Source organism: Sturnus vulgaris, chromosome 17 (genome assembly GCF_052056855.1).
Source record: "Sturnus vulgaris isolate bStuVul1 chromosome 17, bStuVul1.hap1, whole genome shotgun sequence".
Classification (NCBI taxonomy): Eukaryota; Metazoa; Chordata; class Aves; order Passeriformes; family Sturnidae; genus Sturnus; species Sturnus vulgaris.
The window spans coordinates 5,529,819-5,555,496 of record NC_142259.1 but is presented as its reverse complement, the minus strand read 5'-3'; the positions used below and the strand labels follow the sequence as shown (position 1 = coordinate 5,555,496).

General features: G+C 42.4%; 3 protein-coding genes across 5 annotated transcripts in view; 2 read left to right on the top strand and 1 right to left on the bottom strand.

Moving 5' to 3' along the window:
• The window catches only part of DIDO1 (death inducer-obliterator 1), a 48,511-nt gene extending 38,840 nt beyond the window's left edge, over positions 1-9,671 (top strand). For both annotated transcript variants that reach the window (XM_014873822.2, XM_014873823.2), the window contains exon 17: positions 4,589-9,671. In XM_014873822.2, the coding sequence (XP_014729308.2) occupies positions 4,589-7,950 (3,362 nt within the window). In that variant the 3' untranslated portion in view covers positions 7,951-9,671. The remainder of the gene's footprint in view (positions 1-4,588) is intronic.
• Positions 9,672-11,624: 1,953 nt separating this feature from the next.
• Positions 11,625-18,602, top strand: TCFL5 (transcription factor like 5). Its single transcript, XM_014873817.2, has 6 exons — positions 11,625-12,602; positions 13,289-13,475; positions 14,026-14,185; positions 14,886-15,126; positions 15,526-15,667; positions 16,329-18,602. Exons 1-6 carry the CDS (start codon positions 11,869-11,871, stop codon positions 16,440-16,442), a joined length of 1,578 nt encoding a protein of 525 aa, XP_014729303.1. The 5' UTR covers positions 11,625-11,868; the 3' UTR covers positions 16,443-18,602.
• COL9A3 (collagen type IX alpha 3 chain) overlaps positions 17,438-25,678 on the bottom strand; it is a 34,147-nt gene continuing 25,906 nt past the window's right edge. The window contains exons 25-32 of one of the 2 annotated variants that reach the window (XM_014873928.2): positions 22,905-22,940; positions 21,576-21,620; positions 21,317-21,349; positions 20,788-20,934; positions 20,372-20,426; positions 19,494-19,676; positions 19,201-19,278; positions 17,438-18,431 (exon numbers count right to left, since the gene is read on the bottom strand). In XM_014873928.2, coding sequence (XP_014729414.2) covers positions 18,256-18,431; positions 19,201-19,278; positions 19,494-19,676; positions 20,372-20,426; positions 20,788-20,934; positions 21,317-21,349; positions 21,576-21,620; positions 22,905-22,940 — 753 coding nt within the window. In that variant the 3' untranslated portion in view covers positions 17,438-18,255. Of the gene's footprint in view, positions 18,432-19,200; positions 19,279-19,493; positions 19,677-20,371; positions 20,492-20,787; positions 20,935-21,316; positions 21,350-21,575; positions 21,621-22,904; positions 22,941-25,678 lie in introns of those variants that run through there. The other variant, XM_088174777.1, reaches the window with a different exon arrangement.

Below are 25,678 nucleotides of genomic sequence, written 5' to 3'. Positions count from 1 at the left end.
AAGCATTCTCAGAGCTTTCATGCAGGAGCAACAGTGGCTGGGACAGGTTTTCAGTCCTCAGACAAGATTTTTCTCATGCACTTCAAATCTCTTTTATCTGTCCTTGAACAGTGCACAGACTAGGTTATTGTTTTTAGGCAATAGCTAAAAAGGCAGGATTATTGCTGTCTAAATTACTGTATAACTAGAATTGCTGAATCTCAGCACTTCATTGTCTGTAATTTGCTGAATTTTTAAAAGCTAGGCAAAACCTTCATCCCATTTCATAGCCAAGAAGTGGAAACACCAACTATAGAACACCTTGGCATAGGGATGTAGGCAAAGAATCTTAACTCATGGAGTGGATTTCCCAGGCAGAAGTAAAGAAATACCATCCTTTTTGGGCAGCAGCACAAGGATGGGATTGGCCATGGAATCTGCTGTAAATGTCTGCTGGTCTGATAAACAACTCAGTTTAACCTAATTGTTGCCTCTTGCATTCCTGTGGAAATACCAGCTTTCTGTTTTACACTTCTTCATTATGGGTTTCATTTCAAATTAAACTCTTTACCTCGGGTTGAAGGTTGGCAAATGTAGCTAAACTTCACTATTAATAAGAGGTATTTGTAATGTTTTAAAACATGTCAGACAGGTTTTGCTGAGTTTCAAGGACAAAGGTATTTCAAAACTGGAAGGAGTTGCTCAGGACAAGTTCAGGTCTCATCTGCTGGTGTTCATGGGGGCAAATTTTTAAGTCAGGTTTTCAAATTGACATAAATAGTTGTAGGCCAGGTCAATTAAAGGTAAGCAGAAACAAGGTTCCAAGGGCAGGCAGGCCATGAGATGGAACAGCTTCACAGAAGATGCACTAAAGAGTTCTGCCATCAGTTAACACTTGGAAACTCCTGTGGCAGCCTTTACCTCAGCTGTGCTGAGTTGTGTTCTGTTTTAAAAGCAGTGAAAAGAATCAGGTAAGCTGTTTCTCTTGTTTTGTGTATGTATGAAAACCACAGCATGTAATCCACACCATTTAATGACATCTGATGGAATTTGCTATGTTTTCTTTCTTTCACAATCAATAAAAATATTTTGTGGAATGTGGTCATTGTCTCCTTAAATTCAATCGTGTGCCTTCCAGTGGAGTCTAGCAAGGCCTGGAAAAGCATTGCCTTTAGATGGTCTATCATATTTAGATAAATATGAGCTGAGGGGGGGAGGAGGGGGAGGACAATCATACCCTGCCACTCCAGAAATCCTAGTTAGAAGGTATTCCAGCTGTATCAGCCAGTTCCATCAGGCACGTATGGATTAGCAATTTCTCCTGTTTTCTGATGGATTGGATTTGGAACACAACTGAGGACTGCGCTAGTACCTAGAAGATCTGCAGAAAACTGACATGGGTGGCTTAGAAACAAAGGAAAATGGAGGGTTATCCTGATTTATATTTAATTAACTGAGATATTTATTACCGGAGTTTATGTGTCATGGGCTCTTCTGCACTGTCCTTTTGCAGTGGTTTACGGTATGTGAATTCATTTCTCTGTTTCACATACACACTTATCACTTCCAGTTGTAAAAAGTAGATAATCAGACTTAATTACTTCTAGAAAGTGATTTACTGAGGGATTTAGTGGTGATGGGAATGTAACAACTATCTTATATAGCTGAATTTTAATAAAACAGGCATGTATCAGCAAAGATTCCACAAATGCTGATAATGTCTTTTGGTAGTTTTTGGTAGGGACTGAGTTTTCATAAAATATGAAGGCATGAAAGCTCATGCTGTTTGGAATGCTCTTAGAAAAACAAATGCACCGAAATTTTACCTGAACTATGGCATTTGATGTGTTCAGCTGAGCAGATTTCATCAGGAAAAGCAGCAGCAGTAGAGGAATGTGGCGTTACTGACTGTGCCAGTCAGTTCCACTCAGCAAAGGAGCCTGAACGTGGAGCAGTGTCACAGTGCTGGGAGTGATCTGTAGCCCTGAATTAAGGAGGCACAAATCTGATGACAATTGTCAATTGCTCTTATGATTAATTGGGACAAATATTTAAATGGCATTGATAAGATACAGATAAAGTGTCGTGTTGGTGGTTTCTGCAGTTTAAAATTCACCACAGGTGTGCTTAGTCTAATCCCGTGGGTCTGTCAGGGATGGGCAGAAGTTGTGTTTTGAACAGTGCAGGTCAGCTTTTACCATCTGCTGCTGACAGGGTAACATGGGGCCAATATACACATAAATATGGTGAACTTGATCTAATGAGAAAATGTATTTAAGGCTAAGGAAAACAAATATAATTCAATACTAGTATTTAGTATATCCTGTTCTAATGGCTTTAGTTACAGGAAGTAACTCAATAAAACCAGACTGGGGATTTCAAATGCATAATAGGATAATAACTGTTATAAATAATTTAGCCCTGAAATCTACTAACTGCCAGCACTTTTAAAACGTATGTTTGTGAAAGGCAGTCATTGAGCAGTAGTGGCAGACTGCAGTCAACATTTTGTTGTTCCTAAAATTAGGCACTTAACCTATTTATGGATATTGAGATAGAACAGGGCTGTGGCCTTTGAAAGCTGCTCTAGCCATGTGTCTTCATTGAAGGAATCATAGTATTTGACTTCTCTGAACTGAGTGTAGAAGTCAGCTTAGGCAAAATTTCTAATATTTGTGTAAAATTCCAGTATCAAAATGTAATGTTTTAATGGATTTATTCTATGATGACTAGATTCTAAACACAATAATTTATGATTAACGCTATTAACTTGCTACTGGAATTTTTTGCCTTGAAAGTGCATTAGGATTTTACCCTGTTTTAATTAGTGACTTGAGCTCTGTTTCTTACAGGGTTTCAAACCTGATTTCTCAGTAATTGCTGTTTATTAGCTATCCTGCCTGATGGAATTTTGACACCTGTTTATTTCAGTTATTCAATGCTTGAAATTCATTGTGACTAATTGCATAAATTACAAGTCTTTGCATGAAATTTGGTAACCAAAACATTTAACAACAGCAGAACAGCAAATGCCTACTGGCAGTTTCTGGGTGAACTCCTGTTTGTGAGATGCTCTGCACTGGTCACCACCCATCAGCTGGAGGTTGTTATTCATTAACATAAATTTAGGAAAACAGCTGATGTGTTTTCCTCTCTAGATGGTAAATTTAGGAGTCCCAGTAAAACTTTTGAGTTGTTTCACCAGAGTAATGTATGTATTATGTGGTTTGCTAATAGAATGTATCTGCTGCTGCGGGGTTTGGGGGTTGTGTTGGTATCAAAAGGTTTTTGGTGCTAATAATTAGATATTTAAAATTGTTTCATAGTGAGAAGCTGGTTTAATAAGAACAAGGAACATATATATGTATAAATCTCTACTTGCAGGATCTTGCCTAGAAGGGTCAGCATAGGTCAGAGCTCTCACATTGCCATTTATCCACAATGAATATTATCTTTTATTTTGCAATATTATCTTTTATTTCACAGTTTCTTTTATGTTTCTATATTACTGCTTCCTTGCTGAATGGAAATCATAACTAATGGCACATATGGGGAAGGACAGTAGCCCTTAAATGAGGGTCTTTCAAAGGCCATTTAGTCCAGAAGTTACAAGATTTTCTACATTTGCTACCACCGTATGTTAAATGATTTAGTCCCTGCCCTTCATTCTAGGCATGTTTATCTGCCAGTGGAACTGTGTGTGTAGGAGGAAAAAATACAATCACAGGAGACAGGCACAGAAACCTTTGTGTTTTTCTGCTTTATCTGAAACTTCCTTATCATTTCTGGATATACTTCTCCTTCAAGCCTGAAGCTCTTCACAAAGGAGCAATTCTGCTCCTTGTGTTTTTTTACTGACATATCAAGGCCTGATACTCACCCTCATCCAGCAGCTCCAAGGCCATCTCACCCCCACACCGGGTGCTAGCCCAACCAAAAACCTCTCCTGGGTTTGCTTGGGACGTCTGCAGTTTCTCTGCTTCTCTGGCCCCTTAAAATAATGTCTGGCTGGAAAAAAAAACACAACAAGCTGGGAGTAATTACCAGCTTTAACATTGTTTCCAAATGCTGTTTGATGTGATCTTATTTGCCATTATTGGTGTTTGTTTAACCTGGAGACAAAATATTTATAGATTGGTGTAAATGTGGACTTTTAGCACAGATGTTATGATATATAGCAATGTTTAGCCCAGGTTTTCTCACTTTTCAGTATTTCTGTGTATATTTGCAAACTAAGTGTAAATATTTGATTTTTCAGGAGGAGAGGTGGGGTAGTTGAACAATTGAAACAATGTAAAGATACAAAAATAACAGCTTGTTTTGGTTGGAACCTTTGCAGAACACTTTAACAATGATGCTGCAATCCTTTATTAAAATATTGAAGAAGGAATTTAAACTTTTAAACTTATGTATAAATATATATTAAAACTAAGAAATACAAATGCATATGCTTATGGACTAATGAAAATTGCTCATAGATTTGATGGAATTTTGAAAAATGTTACCTTTTTGACTTTTGTACCTGCCACTTTGTAAAATAATAGGTTTCTACTGAAAGCATCATTAAAACTCAGATTTTTACATATACAATCTTTGTGTTCTGTTTCAGGTCTTGAGTCATCTCGGCCAAATTTAATCCTTGGGTTGGTTATCTGTCAGAAGGGGAAACGTCCTGCCAGTGAGACAGAAAAGATGGAGGAGAAGCGAAGCAGAATTCAAGCACATGAGGAAGCCGAATCATCGCTGTTCTCTAAAGGGCCTCCCGCTTCACAAGAGAAGAAAACTCCGAAATACGCTCTTCATTCAGGAGACTCCACTGTGAGTACAACACCACCTGGATCTCCTCCTCCACCTCCACCCCCACTTCCCGTGCCAGACACCTCAGCAGTGACACCTTCAGTATTAAAAATATTGTCGTCCATTAAAAGTGGCCCCACAACTACTGTGACCCCACCGATTTCAACAGCCGCTCCTACAAGCAGCACTGCCACACACTCGTCATCCTCAAAAACTGCCACACCTCTTGAGCACATCCTGCAGACCCTCTTTGGGAAAAAGAAAACTTTTGAGCCTCTTCCCAAGGATTCTGGAACTGTTCAGTCTTCCAGTCAGGAAAGTCAAGCTGTGGCAGATAGTGGGATGTCAGCGGTTCCTCTGTTAGATCCCATTGTGCAGCAGTTCGGGCAGATGTCCAAGGACAAAGCCATAGAAGAGGAGGAGGATGACAGACCTTATGATCCTGAGGAAGAATATGGTCCAGAGAAAGCCTTTGAAATGCAGACTGGTGAAAGTGACAAACGCTACAGTGTAGAAAAGCCATCTACTACAGCAGAACTAGAGGATGAGGCCTATGATCCAGAGGATGAAACTATCTTAGAAGAAGCAAAAGTTACTGTTGATGATTTACCCAACAAAATGTATACAGACAGTAAAAGCGGTTCTTCAGAAACGTCTGCTTCATTTGTGTCTGATTTATCTGCACCCTCCTCCTTGGTAGAACAGCAAAAAATGTTGGAAGAATTAAACAAACAAATAGAAGAACAGAAAAGGCAGCTAGAGGAACAAGAAGAAGCTCTCAGACAACAAAGAGCAGCTGTTGGTGTTTCAATGGCTCACTTTTCAGTGTCTGATGCTTTAATGTCACCTCCACCAGCAAAAGCTTCCCTATTAAAGCCTGAATTATTCCATCAGGACCAGCAAGCTGCACAAAAAGTTGATTTACCTTCATCTTTAAATCAGCAAGCACAAGTTTTAAACCAGGGCTGTGACCCAAGGCAGAACAGAGATCCTCGACAGGCTCGAAGGATGGCGACAGAGAATGACAGTTCTGATCCTCGAATGAAGCCACAGGTAGTGCAGAATGAGATATCCACAAGAGAAGTCACTCCAGTAAGTTTTCCAAATACTTTGCAGACTTCATTTGGTAAGGAAGAGAATACTTTAATTACCACTACTCAGCCTGGTTTTACTGCTGATAATTGGGTTTCAAGTGAGCAGACATCGACCGTGCCCCAGAAAGAGACATCTAACAGTAAATTTGAACACACCATTCAAGTTACTTTGGAAAACTTGAGTCAAACAGCTTCTGGAGATCCTTCTGCTTCCAAACCTATACGTAAAGTGCTGCTTCCAACACCTCCAAGTACATCTTTTCAGCCTAATTTCTCCACATCAAATGACAGCCCATCTTTGCAAGATATGCATCAAGTGTCATGGCCAAATGAGTCAAACGAAGCAATGGGAAGGGATTCCTTCTCAAATACAATGTTTCCTCAGCAAGACAAGGCAGCTGGACACTTTGAACCAGAGATGGGTCTTTCATCAGTGCAATATGATGAACAAAGAAATCCTCAGTCTCATCAGTTTGTAGAACAAACTGAATCTGCACCAATTCAGAGTGAGGGTGGACCTCCCCCACAGCACTTTGAAGAAAACCGAGCGTTTTCTATGTCTGGGCAGAAAGGGGGACCTCCAATGATGCTCAGTGCACCTGGAGGACCCCATGGACCTAATTTTAGAGGGCCAGCACCACAGTTCTCTGAAGAGCATGGTTTTCCAAATAATGATGGGCAAAGAGGACCTCAGTCTGGAAGATTTGGAGGTCAAAAGGGTCCCATTCCTTCCTTATTTTCTGCACAGCATGGACCACCTATTTTTGGTGATAATAGGGGCCCTGCCCCTTCTTATCATGGTGGTCCAAGAGGAATGTCACCATCTCATTTTGAAGATCATAGGGAACCTCACATGGAACAAATGGAATTCTCAGATTCTCAATATGATGAAATGATGGGGCCTCCAGGACAGTTTGAAGGACCAGATTCCCCTCAGTTTATGGGAAACAGAGGACCTTCGCCTTTTCCTTTTGGAGGTCAAAGACGACCTCCACCAGGTCAGTTTAAAGGACAGAGAGGGGGGCCTCAGTTTGGAGGGCCAAGAGGTCCAGCCCCAGGTCATTTTGGGGGACCAAGAGGGCCTCACCCAAATCAATTTGAAGGGCAGAGAGGTCCAGCTCCAAATCATATGCCTGGTCCAAGGGGACTTTTGCCACAGCCATATGAAGAACGGAGAGGCAGCCCACCACCCAGATTTTCCAACCAGAGAGGTCCAGGACCACATCAGTTTGGAGGACCAAGAGGAGGCACACCTCCAATGTTTCCAGAAGAAGATGAACCTCCTTCTAGATTTCATTACCAGGGTCAGTCAGCACAAGGTATGAAACCACCCCCAAGACCACTTCTGGATCTTCCAAGCCATCCACCAACTCACAGAAAGGAGATGTGGGAGGAAGGTGGACCGTCTGCATCTCTTTCCAATATGTCTGGACCAGGACCTGAGTCGGAAGGACAGTGGCCCACATCTGACTTCCGAGAAGGCAAAAATCCTGACTATAGAGGCCAGACATTTGAAGGGAGACAGAGAGAGAGATATGAGGGAGGAAATAAAGATAAGGGTTTGGATCAGCCAGACCCTCAACAAGCAGATAATCGCCAAGGTAGAGGCTTTGAGGAGAGACGAAGGGATCGAGAACACGGCAGACCTTGGGAAAGAGACCGTGGCAGAAACTGGAGCAGAGACAGGGACTGGGAGAGACACAGAGACAAGGAATGGGATAAAAATAGAGATAGGAGCCAAAATAGAGACAAGGATTCAGAACGGGGTAAGGACTGGGAAAGAAGCAGAGACCGAGATAGGACAAGAAACAGAGAGAGGGACTCTTACAGAAGACGTGACAGGGAGCGATCGAGAAGCAGAGACAGGGATCGCGACAGAGAGAAAGACAGGGACCGGGATCGAAGCCGGGAAAAGGAAAGAGATCGAGACAGAGATCGAGATCGTGACAGGGAAAGAGGGAAAGATCGCAAAGACAGGAGTAAGAGTAAGGAAATTGGTAAAGAGACGAAGCCAGAAACACCGAAGGAAACTCAGAAACCAGTGGAAACTGAAGCTTCATCTTCCAGCAATCAGGCGTAGAACTGTGACTGATACTTCCCACAAATAATACACTTACACAACACAGCAAGGACTGCATATCTGTAAATACTGTACATATTCTCACCTTTTAAAAAATTCTGTTGTAAAACTAGCCTTACCCAATGTACTGACAAATAAGCAATTTTTGAACAACTGTGAATGAAAATAATCAGATAGATGAAAAGCAAGAACATATTGGACTTTCACTTGCTGCATTTTGTGCATAATGTTTTTCTTATAAAAATTCACAACGTTACCTGTACTGAAATTTTGTTTTTTCTACTTGCATCTTTATCTTAAAATTTCCATTTACAGTATAGAAATGGAAAAAGACTAAGAAGAGCATATTGCTTTTTAAGATTATAAAGTTATGTTTTCCAGTAACTTGAATTGTAATTTTATAGGAGAATTTAATCCAGACCTGAGGAGCCATACCTTTACGTCTCATTTATGTGATATTTTGGTGTCAAAATTGTTCCTACAGCACACACTAAAAATGTTGGTGTCATGTTTCTTTTACAATGGAAGGATCATTTGTTTAGGAAAAGATTGCAAAAGAACAGTGTTAATAATTACTTGTGACTGATGGAGGATTTGAAAATGGAATGTTATAAGCTTAAAGTGCACTATCTTCCTTTCATATACATGTATTTTGGGTCTGGAATCCATCTGTTAAGTGTACAGCAAAGAAACAAGTCATACTTAGTTATTTTCCATGAGGTTTTAAATATCCCATGTTTACAAACCTGTCATTAAAGAAAATACAAGAGTAGCACCTTTATAACCAGCAAAAATTACAAAAGCATCAAACATTTATTTCAAAAAGTGGTAAACCAAAGGAAGAAAGAGCATTTGGTTAAATGGGCCACTAAATCTGTTACTTCAATTGAACTGATTTAGTGGAGCATTTTCTGGTTTTGGTTTGGTTTTGCAGAATTTTTCCATGGATTTAAGAAATGTCCCAATTTGATTGAACTTTTCATTATAGAAGTGCTCTTTCATTCTAAAAGGGCTCTTGAAAAATTAATTATACTGTTCTTTTGTTGGGCCCTACTTAGGCTGGCAGTGTATATAAAACTCTCCACTGAAAGAGATTCAGCTGCATTAAAGTTTAAATTATAGTGGTACATCATGTTGTGATTGAAGAAGGGCATTTTTCATGGTGAAATACATCACATTGCTACTTCCCATGTAGTCCTCAAGCGTGGAATTCTAAAGTGTAAAATAAAGCCCCACTAGTTTATTTGAATGTGTCAATTCACCATTGGGTAAATATTTTGGTATTTCGCTAAAACAGATTTGGAAATGTAAAAATTAGATTCCTGTAAACATTTTGCATCTTGAGGACTATATTACAAGGTAGCATGTGTGTCACCACAGTCACATTGGTGCATCCTTGAGGTCCTTGTACATCCAGGATTTGCTGGCTGAAATGATCATCTGTGTCTTGAGGGAAAATGGTAACACACAAAGAAATCGTATGAAATGCAAACATCAACTACGGTGTAAGATTTTTTTTCTTAATGAGATGTTTCTAATTTAAAGACATACATGAAAGTATGCAAAATGTGTGTTTGTTTAGGTTTACTTGATAGAAATTTCTGTAAATTGTATTTTATATGGCAAAATATATCACTGTACATTAAAATATGAGACTTCACAGGTTTTTGTTACTGTAAGTAGAATAAACACCTACAGAGAGCTGTTGTCCATTTCTTAAATGTGTTTGTTTATATTATTTTCTACATTTTGCTCTTTCTCAACAAACCACGAGAGACTGATGGCACACGGCTTTTGTTTCCTCATAGTTTAATGACAGACCTTTTGCAGGACGTCACAGCCAGCCAATATTGGATTGTGGGCCCTCTAAAAAATAGCAAAAATCTGCTAATGATTCTTTTCTCAGTTCTAAGGCATCCCCTAATTTATTTTGCATTTTTTTTAACATTTGAATTAGAATGCTGGGAATTTGAAATTTTTACGTTAAAAAATCTAAAGAAAAGGAAAAGTATAAATTCAGGTCACACCATTAAATGAATTTCTTGGCTTTGCATTTCTGTGAAATAGGTGTGTGGCTTTTCATCTTCTAGGAAATTTTCCTTTAGTAGTTTGGGGAACCTGTTTATGCTTCAGGATGGGTAAATCCATTCTCACAGAGATCATGGCAAAAAATCAACAGGAAAAAAAAATCAGCAGGCTCCAGTGACTTTGTGAAACCCACAGCTTTATGTAGTTAACAATCAGCTGGAGTTGGATTTTGCAGCAGGGTTTCTGTATCCTCCACAGCAGCAGGCGGTAGAAGCCAGGCTGAAACCAACATAACAATTTAACTTAATTTACAGAGGCTGAAAATGGTACTGAACGATTGTCCTGTATTGAAAGGAAAACAATTCTCTGGCTTTGTCCAAACTTTGGATTAACATGAAGGAACCTACTGTTTTGAGCTTTTGTCTACGTTTATACTAAGTTAACATTCCAAAGCATATTTTGATAAATCTTTTTTTTTCTGTAAAAACCCCTGCCAAGTCTAGAGCAATATAAGCAGAAATATTCTTATATCTGTAAAAGGCTGTACTCTTCCAATGTGACCATTGTAAAGGGGAGCGTAGAGGAGGATTAGGGAAGTAGGAGAGTGTTGAGTTCAGTGTGCACAAAACTGCTTTTAAAATGTCAGGGTTTGTGTCTAGAGGGAAGTCACGAGTGAGACTGTGGGACTGTGGCTGCATTTCATGGAAATGTCAGTGCACGCTGCCTTGGGACCTCTTTTCCTCTCCATTTCCCACCGGTACGCCGGGGCAGGACCCATCGCTGCCTCGGTCGGGCTCTCCCCGCGGGGTTCGGGGCTGAGGCGGCCCCAGGGCCCTTCCTGGGGAATGACCAGCGATTCCCGTTAATCCAGCCGGTTTTCCCCGTTAATCCGGCCGGTTTTGTTGCCCTTTCCTTCCCGCACAAGCGGCCCTGGTTGGCCTCCCGTGCCGCTGGTGATGCTGTTGGTGCAGGTGGGACGGTCACCTCAGCGCAGCTCTGTCCTGACCTGCTGTTTCTGAGCTTTCCGTTAGGACAAAGCCAAGTACCAGTGTTCAGCCGTAGGCTAAGCAGCCAACAGGTTTAATGAGTTAAAATTCGGCATAACAGCGTGCACCCAGTCAAGCACCGCAAGTCAGCTAAAACATTGCACCGTGCGTCCAGAACCTGCAACACGTCTGCAAACACACATTGCAGCCACCTATTCTCTCCCATTATCTCCTCACAGCACCGCTGTCCCCCATTACGGCCGCTTTTAGCCGGCCCGGGCTCCGCTCTCAGGCAATTTCAGCCCTGAGGGGCCGGGCGGGGGCGTGGCCGGCCCCACCTCGGGGGCGTGGCCTGGGGGCGGGGGGCGTGGCGCGCGCGGCCCCGCGCGCGGGCGGCGGTTACGCGCAGCCGTTGGCGGCGGCGCGCGGCGCGCTCGGGCAGCGCTCGGCCCGGCTGAGGGGCCGTGCGTCCCCTCCCGCCCCCGCCCCGCCCGGCCCCGCCCGGCCCCGCCCGCCCCGGCTCCCCACGGCTCCCCACGGCCGCGGGGGCCTCGCTCCCGCCCGCCCGGCCTTGCCCCGCCACCGTCCGGGCGCTGTCTCAGGGGGTGCCAGGCCGCGGAGTGCCCCGCAGCCTCCCCGCCGAGGCCGGGGCGGGGACAGGTGAAGGCCGTTTGTCGTGAGCTGCTGTGCTGGAGGGGGAGGGAGGGTCTCACCCGGGGGGAGGAGACGTGGTCAGGGTGTCAGGTGTCCCGTCCCCGCTCTGTTACCTCGCCAATCAGTGTTAAGTGCAATTTTTTTTCTGCCTTTGGGTTTTTTTTTTTAATGGATAGTACTGACAATTGTTGAAGGTTTTATGGTTTTCTGTTGAAAGGGACATTGGTAACTGATTAGGTTTGCTGTAGCCATGTCAGGATCAGCCCCCGAGGAGCCTCAGACCGTTCCTCAGAGCCCAGCTAGTGTTGCTGACCCCGCTCCCGTTGCTGTCGGACCTGGAGGCTCAAGTGACAGTTCCTTTGGTGAGCAAAACCTTGGCTTCGCCACCCCCGAGGCCAGCCTGGTGGAGATGATGGACATTGAGTACACCCAGCTGCAGCACATACTTTGCTCGCACACGGAGGCGCAGAGTAGTGAAGGTGAAGTGGAAGCCAGGCTCAGCGCTTTCTCCTCGCCTGGCCCCTCTGCAGACCCCATTCTGCAGCAGCCCTCCCCCAGCACCAGTCAGGACGGGGGCTCATCCAACAGCTCTGGGAACCAGTCGGTCTGCCCAGTTACCTGTCAGTCAGGGTTGCCTTGTGACAGCTACTGGCCGAGTTCTAACCCACACCTGGGCTATGCTGACTTGCAGGAGCTCAGGATGATGTTACTTAGCGAGTCCAACCTCCCTGCGAACCAAAGAGAAAAAGCGCCCAACAGTAGTAGCTCTGTAGAAGTCTCGGGATGCAGTGTAGCAAAAGCTAAACAGGGTGAAAATTTCTTGGGGGAGAATAAGGAAAACATATTTGTTGAAAATTCGGCACTGGCACCAGAGGTTAGATCTAAACCTGCAGTCAGAGCTCGGTTGGAAGACAGATTCAACAGCAGCCGGACAGAAAACCCCAGATGTCAAGAACCCCAAGAATCTGGAGTAACTCTTAACAAGTGTGTTGCAATTACTTTTAGTTTATGTTGTTAAACTATGTATCATGTCGTTCAAAAGTGATTTGCTGAGTGAAACCTAAGAATAGTGCTTGTTTTAATGTATGAGAAGGATGGGTTGGGCTTTGTTAAACTGTGCTATCAAACGAGGCTGCGACTCCACTGAGCTCAGCTTAGGCCCCTCTGTTTATTGCATAAATGGTACAGCATGGAGTTCCAAAATTAATTACTCTGAAACTTTATAACATGTACTGTAAATAAAGGTGAGAGAACATTACCTAGTTTTAATATGCAGCTTGCTAAAAGCAAAGTAGATTTTTGATCATAATAATAAATATGAGTTATAATGTGGAGGCTTGACTATTGGGAAAACTTTGAGCAAAAATATTGTTTTACAACCTAACCCTGTACCTATCTTAATGTGCTGACAAAATGTTTTATTGAGGCGTGAAGCACCTTGTTACTGCACAGAATAAAATACCTCCTTGGCTGATTTTTCTTTTCTTTTATTTGGCCACTGAAGTGGGCAATATGGCAATAACAGTGATTTCTGTTTACAGTAAATGAAAGTGGTTTCTTGGTGATAGTTTCTAGAATATTTGTAGCTGTACTTTATTTCTGCACTCATTTCCAAGCAGTCAGCCTGGTATGTTTTCTGTGTTTGTTTGTTTGTTTGTTTTTGTCTGAAGTTTAGTGACATTGATCCGCCAGCCCTCAGAAGTGGTTCGTGTTCCTCTTCACCAGCAAGGGAACAGGTGTGCTGCACTAGGGAAAAACAAGGCTGCACCTGCCACACATTCCTTACCATTTACTTACCCGTTCTTTACCATGAATGCATGTTCTGCTGCTGGAAGTGCTAATCCTTCCCAAGCACAGGTAACTCCTCTGCCAAGTTCCAGTGCTGATGGTATTGACTTCTCAGGTGTAGTAGAATTCTGTGGTAGAGTGTGGCTGGGTTTGAATAGGGATGATCAGAATGATCTGTAATGCAATTTATTTATTTATTAATCTTTAAGACAATCAAGTCACTTTTGTGGTATTTGTAATTACGTGTGTCCCAGTAATAAGCAGTAGGCCATCAGATTTCTTTTTTTCTAGAGTTTATCAGTTTATCCTCAGTTTCATCTGTGCAAGACAAGAAGGAGACCATTTTCTGTAGTTCCTTTCTAATTCATTTTGATGATGATAAAGAGATTTCCCCCTCTACAACTTACAGTAACCTCTGAAGCAAAAGTGATAGCGTGGCACTGAGAAATGTCAGAGGTACCCCCAAAATTCATCACTCTGTCAAAACCCCATGGTTGTGTGTATTTGGGATTTGTTCTGCCTGAAGAAGTAATTTAAGAAGCTAACAGAAAGATAACAAAAGAGTCTCTTTTGTTTTATTGTATATGGTCCTCTAAGTATTTCCTTTTTGTTTTCACAGACCTGTGGAACATCTTGCACTATTTTGGAAGCTGCCAAACATCAAGACCTTGGGATACCCAAGACATTCCCTTTTCTCTATCCGGAAGTTGAATCCACAAAACAGACAGTAGGTGCTATAAATAAAGCTTTGCCTGAGGAAGTTTGGATTAAAGTTGGAGGTAAACCATTTATTTTCTTTGCATTTAGTTTTCTCTTGGTCTTCAAATCTAGATTTTTTTTTCTGAATTTGTGTCTTTTCTGTAATTAATATGATTTTAATGAATGTGGGAAGTGAGGTTTTTATGGCAGAGATGCTCAATTGGCAACATGGGGCTAGATTTCTCCACGAAACTTCAACACTTTGGAGTTTAGCTATACTTTCAAAATTGTTTAGCACTTCTGGCTTGAAATGAGGAGACGTGAGGTTACAAAGTACCTTTGAAAATCTGGGCCTTGGGTCAGCAGCTGGTTTCTTTAGAATCATAAAATTAAAGGTTGGAAAAGACCTCCAAGGTCATTGAGTTCAGCCTTTCACCAAACATCACCAAACCCCACGGCAGAGGGGAACCTTTTCCCCCAAAGTTGATCCAGCAGACTCAGTCAGTATCAAACTGAGGAACATTTTAGGGGCTGCCTCAAGTGCTCACCAGGGGCAGGCACAATCTCATGGGCTCTCTGAGAAAATAGAAGCTGTGTGGATTTTGGAATAGCAGGCAGTGCCTTAGGTCTTCTGCTGTAAGAATCAATGTAGGCTGGCAGTAAAGCTTCAGATTATTCCACATAAATAAAGCACCCAAAAAACTTTCCATGATCACTATTTTCAGGTTAGTGAGAGAGTAATAAATAGGTTATTCTTTTCATCTTTATTTTTCCAACAAGACACCTTATGCAAACAAGCCATTAACAGAAGTTGCAGCCGAATAAATCCGTTGGATGCAAACATGGATCGCAAACCCCTCGGTGAGATGAGGAACACCCGGGACAACAACCAGAGCACTGCAGCTGCCCAGGGCCCCTGGCAGTCAGCACAGCCCAGCTCCAGTGTGCAGGGACAAAGTGGGTCCCAGGATGGAAGCACCCAGAGAAGGGAAAGGCACAACCGCCTGGAGAGAGACAGGAGGTAATTCTGGGAGCACGGGCCATGAAACACATCTTGAAGCCTAAAATTCTGGTACTGCAATACTTTGATTAACCAGAGTAAATGTAAACTTGACATATTTTGTTTTAGCTCCAAGAAAAAGCAGTGCAGAAGGTGAGGGTTTGGTGTTAGAGAAAAAAAAATCTCTGTTTCATTGTGGTTGTCTTTGTGTTTTTACTCTGTAAACAAATAAAAAGAGATTTCCAAACATTTCACCCATTCTGTGAAGATAAAGTGACTTGTGTGTAGCAAAACTAATACCCAAAGCCTGTAGCAGTCCCCAAAGTCTATGGCTGGTAGCACATGTGAGTAGTCCTCCTGTTTTCTGTATTTTTCCCTTCCCTCTGGCCCGTGGTTGATAATTTGGGTGTTTGCCTGCAGGCGCAGGATCCGGGTTTGTTGTGATGAGCTCAATCTCCTCGTTCCCTTCTGCACGATTGACACTGACAAGGCAACAACTTTGCAGTGGACAACTGCATTCCTCAAGTACATTCAGGAAAGGCACGGCGACTCCCTGAAGCAGGTTTGAAATCTCATTTCATTTTTGGGCTTGATAAAAATGGGAAATGTTTAAAAGCTGTCATAACGAATAACTGAAATGCAAAGCTTCTGCTTTGATGCTGTTTATGGAGGACCCACTGTATCCTTGAACCTTTCTTTAAATTTTCGTTTTTTATTTCTTTCAGCTGTTTCAGCTCACTAGTGAGAAATGACAGGCTGTCCTCAGTCAGTGTTTTCAAATCAGATTTTAAAATTAATTTTTTTTAGTTACCCCATTCCTGAGCATGATCGTATTTGGACAACAATATAAAATTAAGGTCATCTTCAATCATTCTTCCCCTCCTTAATTTTTTTTATTTTCTAGCTCTTTCACAGGCTTCTAGTTAGTTCAGGGAGGGGGATCACAGCTACATGCCTACACTGTTTTGAGAGGGTGAGCAGAGTTAAAGGGTTACATGCCTTAAAAGCAGCTCCTGTTCTCCTCAGCAGTAGTTGCAGCTCCAGAGTAATTCTGGCTCTGCCAAGAATTTTAGGAGAGTGTGTATTGGAAAACCTGCTGGTCTAGATATGGGTATGGCCCCCCTTCCTTCCTATGGAAGGCACTAATGAAACAAAAGCATCCATCTCAAGTAAATATCTGCACTAAATATAGCATTCATCTTTTGTATTTTGATTTTTTTTAGGAATTTGAGACTGTATTCTGTGGTAAAACAGGCAGGAGACTAAAAATTGGAAGACCAGACTCGTGTGTAATGTGTCCAGCACAGGAAAACCACACAGCTATGGAGACCAAATAGCCTCACCTGCCCACCCTGAATTGTGTGACAATAGTCCAAACTGTGTTTTATTCTTTCCATTTACATCCTGAATAGAAATTTGAAAGTGTAACTTGTAAATATGTATAAATAGAAATTTAAAGGAAATATTCTTTATTGCAAATGGAAATGGAAGTTAACTACCAGCAATGGAAATCAGTGCCCTGTTCAAGGGGCTTTGGGACCAGAAGCTACAAGAAAATGTAATGACTAAGTATATTAACCCTTTAGTTATACAAAAAATTTGGTTGTCATCCTGCTTTGGGGTCTTATTTAATTATTTGTTTGTTCTCTCTTTTAAAAAGATGATGCAGTACAGATTGGAAGAGTTGTAGAACATCCATCTGCCTGTTATTTTAATGGCTAGATGCAAACTCATTCTTCCAGTGTAAAAAGAAATGAAAGTCACCATATTATAATGCCCATTTTCCCTTTTAAAATGTAAATATTGTATTGGTTATTTGGACAGGTGCATAGTTTCTAAACTGTGCTTATTCTGAATTTTGCATGTGCATACATATTTAACATAATTAGCTCCAAAGAGTAGTGCAATGGTGTTGGCATTTTTAAATTCAGTACTATTTTTAATGTCTGCCACATAACCGTCCAACAGGTTCTCGTGTTGTTACTTTAGACCAAAAATGGCATATTTTCAACAGTAGATATTTAAATGCACAAACTATTTTTATATTTAAAGAGAAATATGATGCTTCATTCATAGGCTTTGGCATATAGGACAGAAATAGAACTGTGTGTGAGCTGAGAGTGGTTTTATTAATTTTTTTAAATGGATGATGCTAGCAAGTTTTAAAGTATAAAAAGTTCTACCAAAATTAATACTGGTTTAAATCACGGATAAGAACAATTGTGCAGCAATTTATGTCCAAACAATCCTAGTAAAACCAGTTCTGGAAAATAGACTTTAGCCAAATTAATTTGATTTGTATAATGACACTTACAACATCACAAAGAAAAGGTTAAAAAAAATCTCCTTTTATTTTTACAACAGTTCAAACAGGTGGTTTTGGCTGGACTTTAAAAGAGCATCCTTCCTTAGGTGGGATTCCATCACAATTACTGTGCAAATAGCTGAAGTAGAGGTCATGAAAATGCTGTTACTTCATTTCCTTCATTATCATATGGAAATATACAAAAACTCTTCCCTGGAAATTAAAATATTTACATTACTCCTTTTGCAGGATTTGCTTGCAAGAGGATTACTGTTTACTAGTCTTGGCAAATATTTGAGGTGCAATCTGAAAATTTCTAACTGGCAGCACAGACTTAAGCAATGGTCATTCCTTAGGCCAGAAGGTTCAGATGTTAAAATACAGGATATTGAAATGCCTGATTTCCACTGCTGGAAGAGGCAGCTCGGTGTCTGAGTGCACAAACCTGCAGGACTGAAGTCAGTGGGAGCAGCACCAAGGAATTCAATGGAAAAGGCTCAAACTTTCTTAGCAAAAAGTCGTGATCTTTAGTACAATGGGGGGTGATGGTCAAAAGGAGCAATGCTTCCTCTTGCTGGTGTCTTGAGCAAAGGGAGGAAGGAAAGGTGAGGTTGTTTAGCAGTAAAAATTCTGGAAAATAATTAGGGGGAGGAAAAGATAGTCATAAAGCATCTTTTAATTAAAGTTTTCATCTGATGCTTTCTTTTTCATAGAACTGTGTCAAAGTCTCCACTTAATAGAATAGAAGGGGCATCTGTCCTTTTAGCACTAGAAGGATTCTGTTTTCTTACAATGCACTGTTTATTTAAATATTCAGTCACTTCTTCACTTCTTGTACTGTTGGTTTATGATTTTTTGGAAGTTGATGCTGCGACAGCTCCCATGCAAGCCGACGTGTCACATATTCCTGGAGTTCCCTGAGCCCCAGTAGTCCCAGGAGTCCCAGGATCCCCTGGCAGCCCGGGTTCACCCTGAGCACCATCACGGCCATTTTTAGTAATTCCAGGCACACCAGGTGGTCCTAAACAAGAGAGGGGAAAGATACATGAACTATTTCCATATCTTCTTTTTTTAGTATCTGTATATATGTGTTGCTTTTAGAGATCTGAATATACTTTGAGTGTCTGTACATCACACTTGTTATGGCCTGTTAAGTGCAAGGTGTTTTCAATAAATTTACCCTGAATCTGGAGTATGTGCTTTGGATTTTTTTATCCCTAATTTGGTCAAGGGATGTTTTGGCTTATTATTAACATGGATTAATGCAATGGAAGATTCTGAGACAACGGACTATAAATATTATAAAATTTTATGACATAAGTTTTGTGGAAGAATTTAAGGTAACATGGTTGTAAATATTTTGGCTTTGTGAAATTCTGTGAATGGAGAGCCTGCTTTTGGTGCCTGCATTTTATTCATTGTACAAGCGTCATTCCAATTAGGAAAGCTACTTTAATAGGTGAGCAAAATAAAGAATATTCTTCCAAGTTTCTAATAAATATTAATTAATCTGCATAAATTAATCTTGAATCTTTTAATAAAGGAGTCATGAGGAAGCAGGCGCCATCCTTTCCCTTCATCTGGAGAGCCTCAGAGTTGTCACACACCTTTAAATCAGTGATGATAATCTACTGCAGAGCTGTTGTCACACACCTTTAAATCAGTGATGATAATCTACTGCAGAGCTGTTGTCACACACCTTTAAATTAGTGATGATAATCTATTGCAGAGCTGTCCCTTCTCAGCCTTCACTTCAGTGATGGAGCATTCAGTTATTTCCCCACACTTACCCTGCAGTCCCTGGTCACCATCAGGCCCATCGATGCCTTGGCCGACAGGTCCTTTATCTCCCTTTTCACCAGTGTCACCTTTAATCACAAACACAGTTCCCACAGTGAGGAAGGGGAGAGAACAAGAGAAGCTACAAACCCTCTGCATGCTGCAGGGATCTCTGCTTACATGGCACCCCTCAAGATGCAGCATCCCACCTAGAACTGATCTCCCCAGTGCTGAATTCAGCACAAATTCACAATTTATTTCAACGGGCATAAAAGAGAAGCAAATTGTTTGAGTCTGAACTTGCCTCTGGGTCCGGGATCACCCAGCTCTCCTGTTGGCCCTCTGTATCCAGGGGGCCCTCGAGGACCAGGATGCCCAACACTTCCCGTGGTGCCAGGAGGACCCGGGGGCCCGGCTGGCCCGGGCCGTCCTGTCATTCCAGGAGCCAGGGGCTTCCTCAGGTTAGCAGCCAACTGTGCAATTTGCTCTGAAAAACACAATTCAACACTGCATCCCCAACATCTGCACTCTTCCTTTGGGCAGAACTTCCTGCCACTGCTCCTGGCAGAATGAAACACTGAATCTGTCCTTTCAGCTTACCTGTAACTTTTTTTTTTTTTTTTTAATTAATTACATCTCCACAAACGGAGATTTTAATCCTAAATCTGCACGGTTGAATATTCGTGTTTCTAAAACCACTTTAAAGGATGTCAAATATTCTAACTAATGACACTTAAATAATTAAAACAAGCTTCCTGAAGCAAACTTTCAGAGTTTAATCTCATCCCAAACAGGGAATGAACCTCCAAAAGCAAAACAGTCACTTTGAAGGAAGAAGGGCACTCCCTGAGGACCTGCTCCAAGGAAATGAGGTGCTCTGAGGAGAGGTGAAGTTCAGAACGACACAGGTTAGGGCAGGAGGTCTCACACAACACTTGTGCCAAAGCTGCTTTCAGTGCATTTTGACCATTGCCGTGATGAATAATTTAAAAATACTAAATTTGGAACACCAAAAGACGTCCCCAATAAGGTGACCTCCTGAATAATTTCCTTACACTAGAGGTCAATGTTTTGGGCTTTTTTCCATATGAAGACGGGAAATGAACAAATCTCAGAAACCATTTTATATTCAGGATCTACTCATGTGGTAATTAAAGTCAGTTTTCTCTCAGTAATACTCACCATTTATCATTTCCCCACAGAGTTCTCTGATATGCTGTTCACTGGCCTCTTTGCCCTGCAGTTAACAGAAGAATTTGTCCTTGTAGAAACCTCCTTATCAATAACCAGCCCTGGCAGAAGCTGCAGGACACAAAACACATTTCCAGGAGCTTGGGAAGCAGCACAGGGTCCTGCATGAAGAGCAGGGAGTTCTTTCCCCTCTTTAAAAGGTGACAGCTTCCCCTCACAGCTCTGCTGTACAAAGGGTAGAGATGAATTTTAATGTTAAGCCAGATATTTAATATGGGGTTTATTTGGCCTTATTTTTACCTGCTGAAATGCAGGACCTTATTTTTTTGGATAGCATCCAAACCCCACAATCCATTTATTCACTTCACAGGCTCCCTGAGTGTGCTGCAGAAGCAGCAGGTACTTACAGGAGGTCCAGGTTTTCCTGCGATGCCAGGGACCCCCCTCTCCCCCTGGTGACCCATGGGTCCTGGATGTCCTGGGATCCCTGGTGCTCCAGCTGTCCCGTTAGGTCCTTGGACACCTTTTGGACCAAGTTCTCCTCTTCTTCCTGGCTGCAGGGAAGAATAAAAAAACCCAAAACCACTTAAAATGGAAGTCATGGTCTTTCTTTTCTCCTGGGGGTTAGTCAAGACTTTCTCCAGGTTTTCTCAATGGATCTGGATGATCCATATATTTCTTATATCCTAAGGGTGTTTCTGCATATACAGGTCATGATAAGAGGAGTCTTTGTTACAGCAAAATTTCAAACAGATTTCAATATTTTGAATGCCACAACCTCCCCTTTTTCTCACAGATTTTATAGCATGATGGTGAGGAAAGACTGCTTCTAGGGAATGACACCAGAGCAGAGATTATTCTATAGTTATACAGAAACAATGGTTATGCTTACTCCTAAATCCTTTGGGGCATGAACCCCCAGAGTCTGACACTTACCTCTCCTTTTTGGCCAGGGGGTCCAAAGGGACCCTGTCAGAAAGAAAAGGGAAATAAGAAACAGTGATTCATTCAGAAAATGCACACCTGAAGCCCAATCTCCCAAGCTGCTGTGACATATGCAAGGCTTGGGCTGCCTTCTTTTCACAGCAGAGTTGGAGATCTTGGTGATTTATTCTAGCTGACCAGAGTGATCCATGGTTTTCTGGACCCATCTGTAATGTGAGGAGTCAACTGTACTGAATTTAAGGACACCTACCAGCTCTCCTTTGTCACCTGGGAGGCCATCTGCTCCAGCAAAGCCCTGAGAGAGAGACCAGAGTTAACTCTGCACCTACTGCTGACAGCAAGGATCACCCTGAGGGAGGTGGGGGCTCTCAGCAGCCACAGCTGCTCCAGCATGAGGGAGTTCTCTCTTCCCAAAGCTGAGCCCCACAGTTCCCCTGCTGATGAGGGCACGTGTGGCACAAGGCAGCTGGCACGGGGACTGGGTGTCCTTTGCAACGAGCTGGCACCTGGATGAAAGGCTGAATTCACAGGGATGAGAACCATGGTGGGCTGGCCATGAGACACCCACAGGCTGGCACTGGCATTCCTCGAGCAGGGAACATAAATTTCAGCTCCCCCTGCTGTGTCTTACAGAAAACAGAGTTTGCAGCCACAGGCAAATGTTGGGTGTCCCTGTTCATGGCCTCCTGAGCAGAACATCTTCATCCCACCCTCAAACTGCAGTGATGTCTTGGTGAGGAACATCCCTGTCCACTCCTGGGGACAGGAATGCAAGAGTGGCCAAAGCTCTGGTGACATCCAGCCAGGCCAGGGAGCATCCCCTTGCTGCTCACCTCCAGCCAGCAGCAGCCTGAGCAATCTGAGAGTGGCTGGGGTGACACAAATCCCTGCAGCCACTGCCTGCCCAAGGCAGAGCTGGCTCATCACAGAGCTCTATTATTAGAGCAGATAATGAACATTGTTATGGTGACTCCACAGCTTTCCAGAGGAAGTTATCCCAAGACAAACAGAGAGCAGGTTGGTCTTTCCCCTTAGCAACAAAACAGAGACCACAGTGATACTGGTAAAGCAAACCAGCAAGGCTTGCTAGGAAAGCCTCACTTTCTGCAGGAACACAGTCATGCATTAATGAAAGCCATATATTTGATGAAAACTGGCCCAAAAGCTCATTGCTGACATTAAATCAAGCATGGAAGTTGAGCAGCAAAATGTATAAGATTAAATAAGTTCATTAGTGTGCCAAGCTTCGAGGTTAGGGTGAAATATTCCTTCAGCAGGCACATGAAGCTGAGGAAAAGCTGCACTTAAACTTAACTCGGGAGGAATTTGATGTGAGGAGCTCCTGCACAGATCCCTGTGGCTACAAAACACACGGGGAGGGCCTGGTATCCCACAGCATTTTCATGAGTCTCCATTAGAACAGACAACATCTGTGCTAATGCAGGGAAAATGGGACCAAAGAGGGTTTTGGTTTCTGCTGCAGAATATTTTCATTTGTGGAAGAGAAGGCTGTCAAAGGCTGCCCCTGAAATTTGGTTCAAATACCTCTGCTGACAACAGCATGAAAATTATCACTTACCTGGTTCCCCTTGGGACCAGGAGCACCAAGAGGACCCTGAAAATAAGCAAGAGAAAGAAGGCAGATGAGCTCAGACTGTCACTTCCCTGTGAATTCCTGGTGTGGTCAGACACTCACTCAGCAAGGAGTCAGAATCACTCTCCCAGCTGCCAAGTGAGAGGGTACAAATCTCATTGACACTTCCCAGAAATAAGAAGGGATTTAAGCATCCCTGCTAGCTCTGTGACACTCTCCACAGTCCCTGGTTTGTGTTGTGGGACAATTACTCAGCCTGTGATGTGAGGAGGAGCTTGGATTTACTCGTGGTATAAAACAGACATGAATATTTTCATACCACAAGGGCAAAAAGCCAGGATGGTTTTTTCAAGGCCTTATTAGACTGTCAGTTTTCCTAGGATTTGAAATTAGGTGCTCCTTATTTAAAGATTCATGGAACGACATGGCCATAGGCATAAAATACATTAAGATGATGAACTGATTATCATCACCTCAGGAATAATCCAGGCAATTTGGGAAATCCTTCCATCTTTATCTAACTGACATTCACAGAGAAACATTTTAAGCCTTATTTATGATTTTTCTGCTCCATGGAGCAGAGCCAACAAGGAGTTCAGGAGAACTCCAGAATTTTTTCTCTACTGCAAAATCTACATGTGAAATTCAGCCATTTTACCCTTCAAGCAAGATTTCTACAGCACACTCATCAATCTGGCATCTGCAAACTGATCTTTTTTTATTTACTAGATGTAGAGATGGCTCAGCAGAACAGAATCTTTGAGGAGGACAAACACACACAACAAGGACATTTTATTTTGCTCAATTCAAGCACTAAGCTAAAAAGAAAGGGGATTTCTATTAATAAAAAATAACTCAGAAAAACAGACAATGGAGTGTAGAAATGCAAGAGTGGCTAAGACCTTATAACACCCACCTATGTTTGTTGATGGCAAAAGCAATATATTCCTTTCTGAACATTTTCATCTAAATTTTATACCTCTGACTTCACAGAGTCTCAAGGCTCCATGAAAGTTTATGGCAATAAACACAGTTCAGTCACCAAAGACTAAATCCTGCAAGGAATATTCCCTTAAAGACAAGCTTAGCCCAGAGAATTTCCATTCAAAACTCTAATTCAGTGCAGGGGTAATTCCTAGCAGCAGAAACAAGGAGTTCAGGACTGCCAGCCCTGTGTCTTCACACATTTCATCTGATCAGTTAAACAAAACTCATGGTTTTGGCCAAGCATTCAGTGCTCCAGTAGGGAGCCCAGACAGGCAATGCCCAGGTGGCTGCTGGCATCTAGAATCCTCAGGAATTTCATCATAATAAAAATCCTTAGGAAAAATATTTGTCTATTACTGCCTCAGTCAGCAACAACAGCCAAACCCTTCCCCTTGCCATATCCCACTCCAGCAAGATGGCTGATGTATTTTATCTCAACACTATTTTAGATCTTACAGTCAAATGCACTAAACCACTCGTATTTTTCATGCCAGCAAACACATTTACTGAAATGCTGGTTTATATTCCTGACCACAGCCAGTCCAAGGGCTGTGAAAAAGCCTGTCAGTACTCAGTTAGCTCAGGCATGAGGGGATTTTGCTTTTCTTCACCGAAAAGTCTCAGTGGATCTCAGGAGAGTTTGATGAGTTGGCTGCAGCTGGGACAGGGTAATTGCATCGATCCTGTGAGTGCAGTTCTCTTTATCCACATCAGGAGCAGCAGTAAAGCAGGGCCAGCACAGATCTCTGGGTTCTGTGTGTCCCCAGCAGCACAGGCTGCTGTTTAGGCTATAAAAACACAACCTGAGCATTTAGGGTCAAGCCAGCACCACCAGCATGCTCACCACTAAACCATGTCCTCAAGGGCCACATCCACTCCTTGTCTGAGCACTTCCAGGGATGGTGGCTCCACCACTTCCATGGGCAGCCTGTTCCAATGCTTTACAACCCTTTCTGTGAGAAAAAATTCCTAATATCGAATCTAAACCTCCCCTGGTGCAGCTTGAGGCCATTTCCTCTCATTCTGAGCGGCCAACAATCACATCTTAGAGTAACTACACTGAACTTCAGAGCCAGAAATAAAACCTAAATTATTTTTTATTGCTTTAAGTACAACTTTTCCCCTCCCTCTGCTTGGAGCAGCTCCCTGGGCACTTCGTGCAGGGGCCTCTTCCCCTCTGAATGTACAATTTTCACCACGGCAAAGCCCTGAATGCAGTCAAGAGCCCCACAGCTCCACAATAACACTCCTGTTTCACACTTCCAGCTCACAGTCACTCCAAGAGGTTTTTTTTAAACCTGCCTGGAGCCAGCACAGAAGGGCCATTGTGGAACCCCTGTGGTGCTGCTGCAGTTGCTTACACAGAAAGCAACTTAAAGCTTTTTTAAAAAAAAACTTTCACCTTAAAGCTGGGGAGGAGGGAGCTGGTGAACACATGGCTCCTGTTCTCCTGCAAGCTCCCAACAAATGCTGTTCACTTTGCCCTGATGGCTTCTCTCAAATGAGAATGAGCTCATTTAAATGAAAAGTCACATTTGTTGTGAGGTGGGATGCCCAGGTGTTTTACTGTTCAGAAAGAAAAGTCACTGATAAAACTTTAAATTAAAAAAAACCCCAGAGAGTCTAATCAAGCATCTGAGTAACAAAAATTCATGAATCATTTCTCTTGTGCTCCTGGGGAGTGAGGCTTTGGTAGAATCAGAGTAAGGAACAGGGAAAAATCCCCAAAACTCTTTATTCTGGCTAGGATAGGGTCTGCAAATCACTTTTAA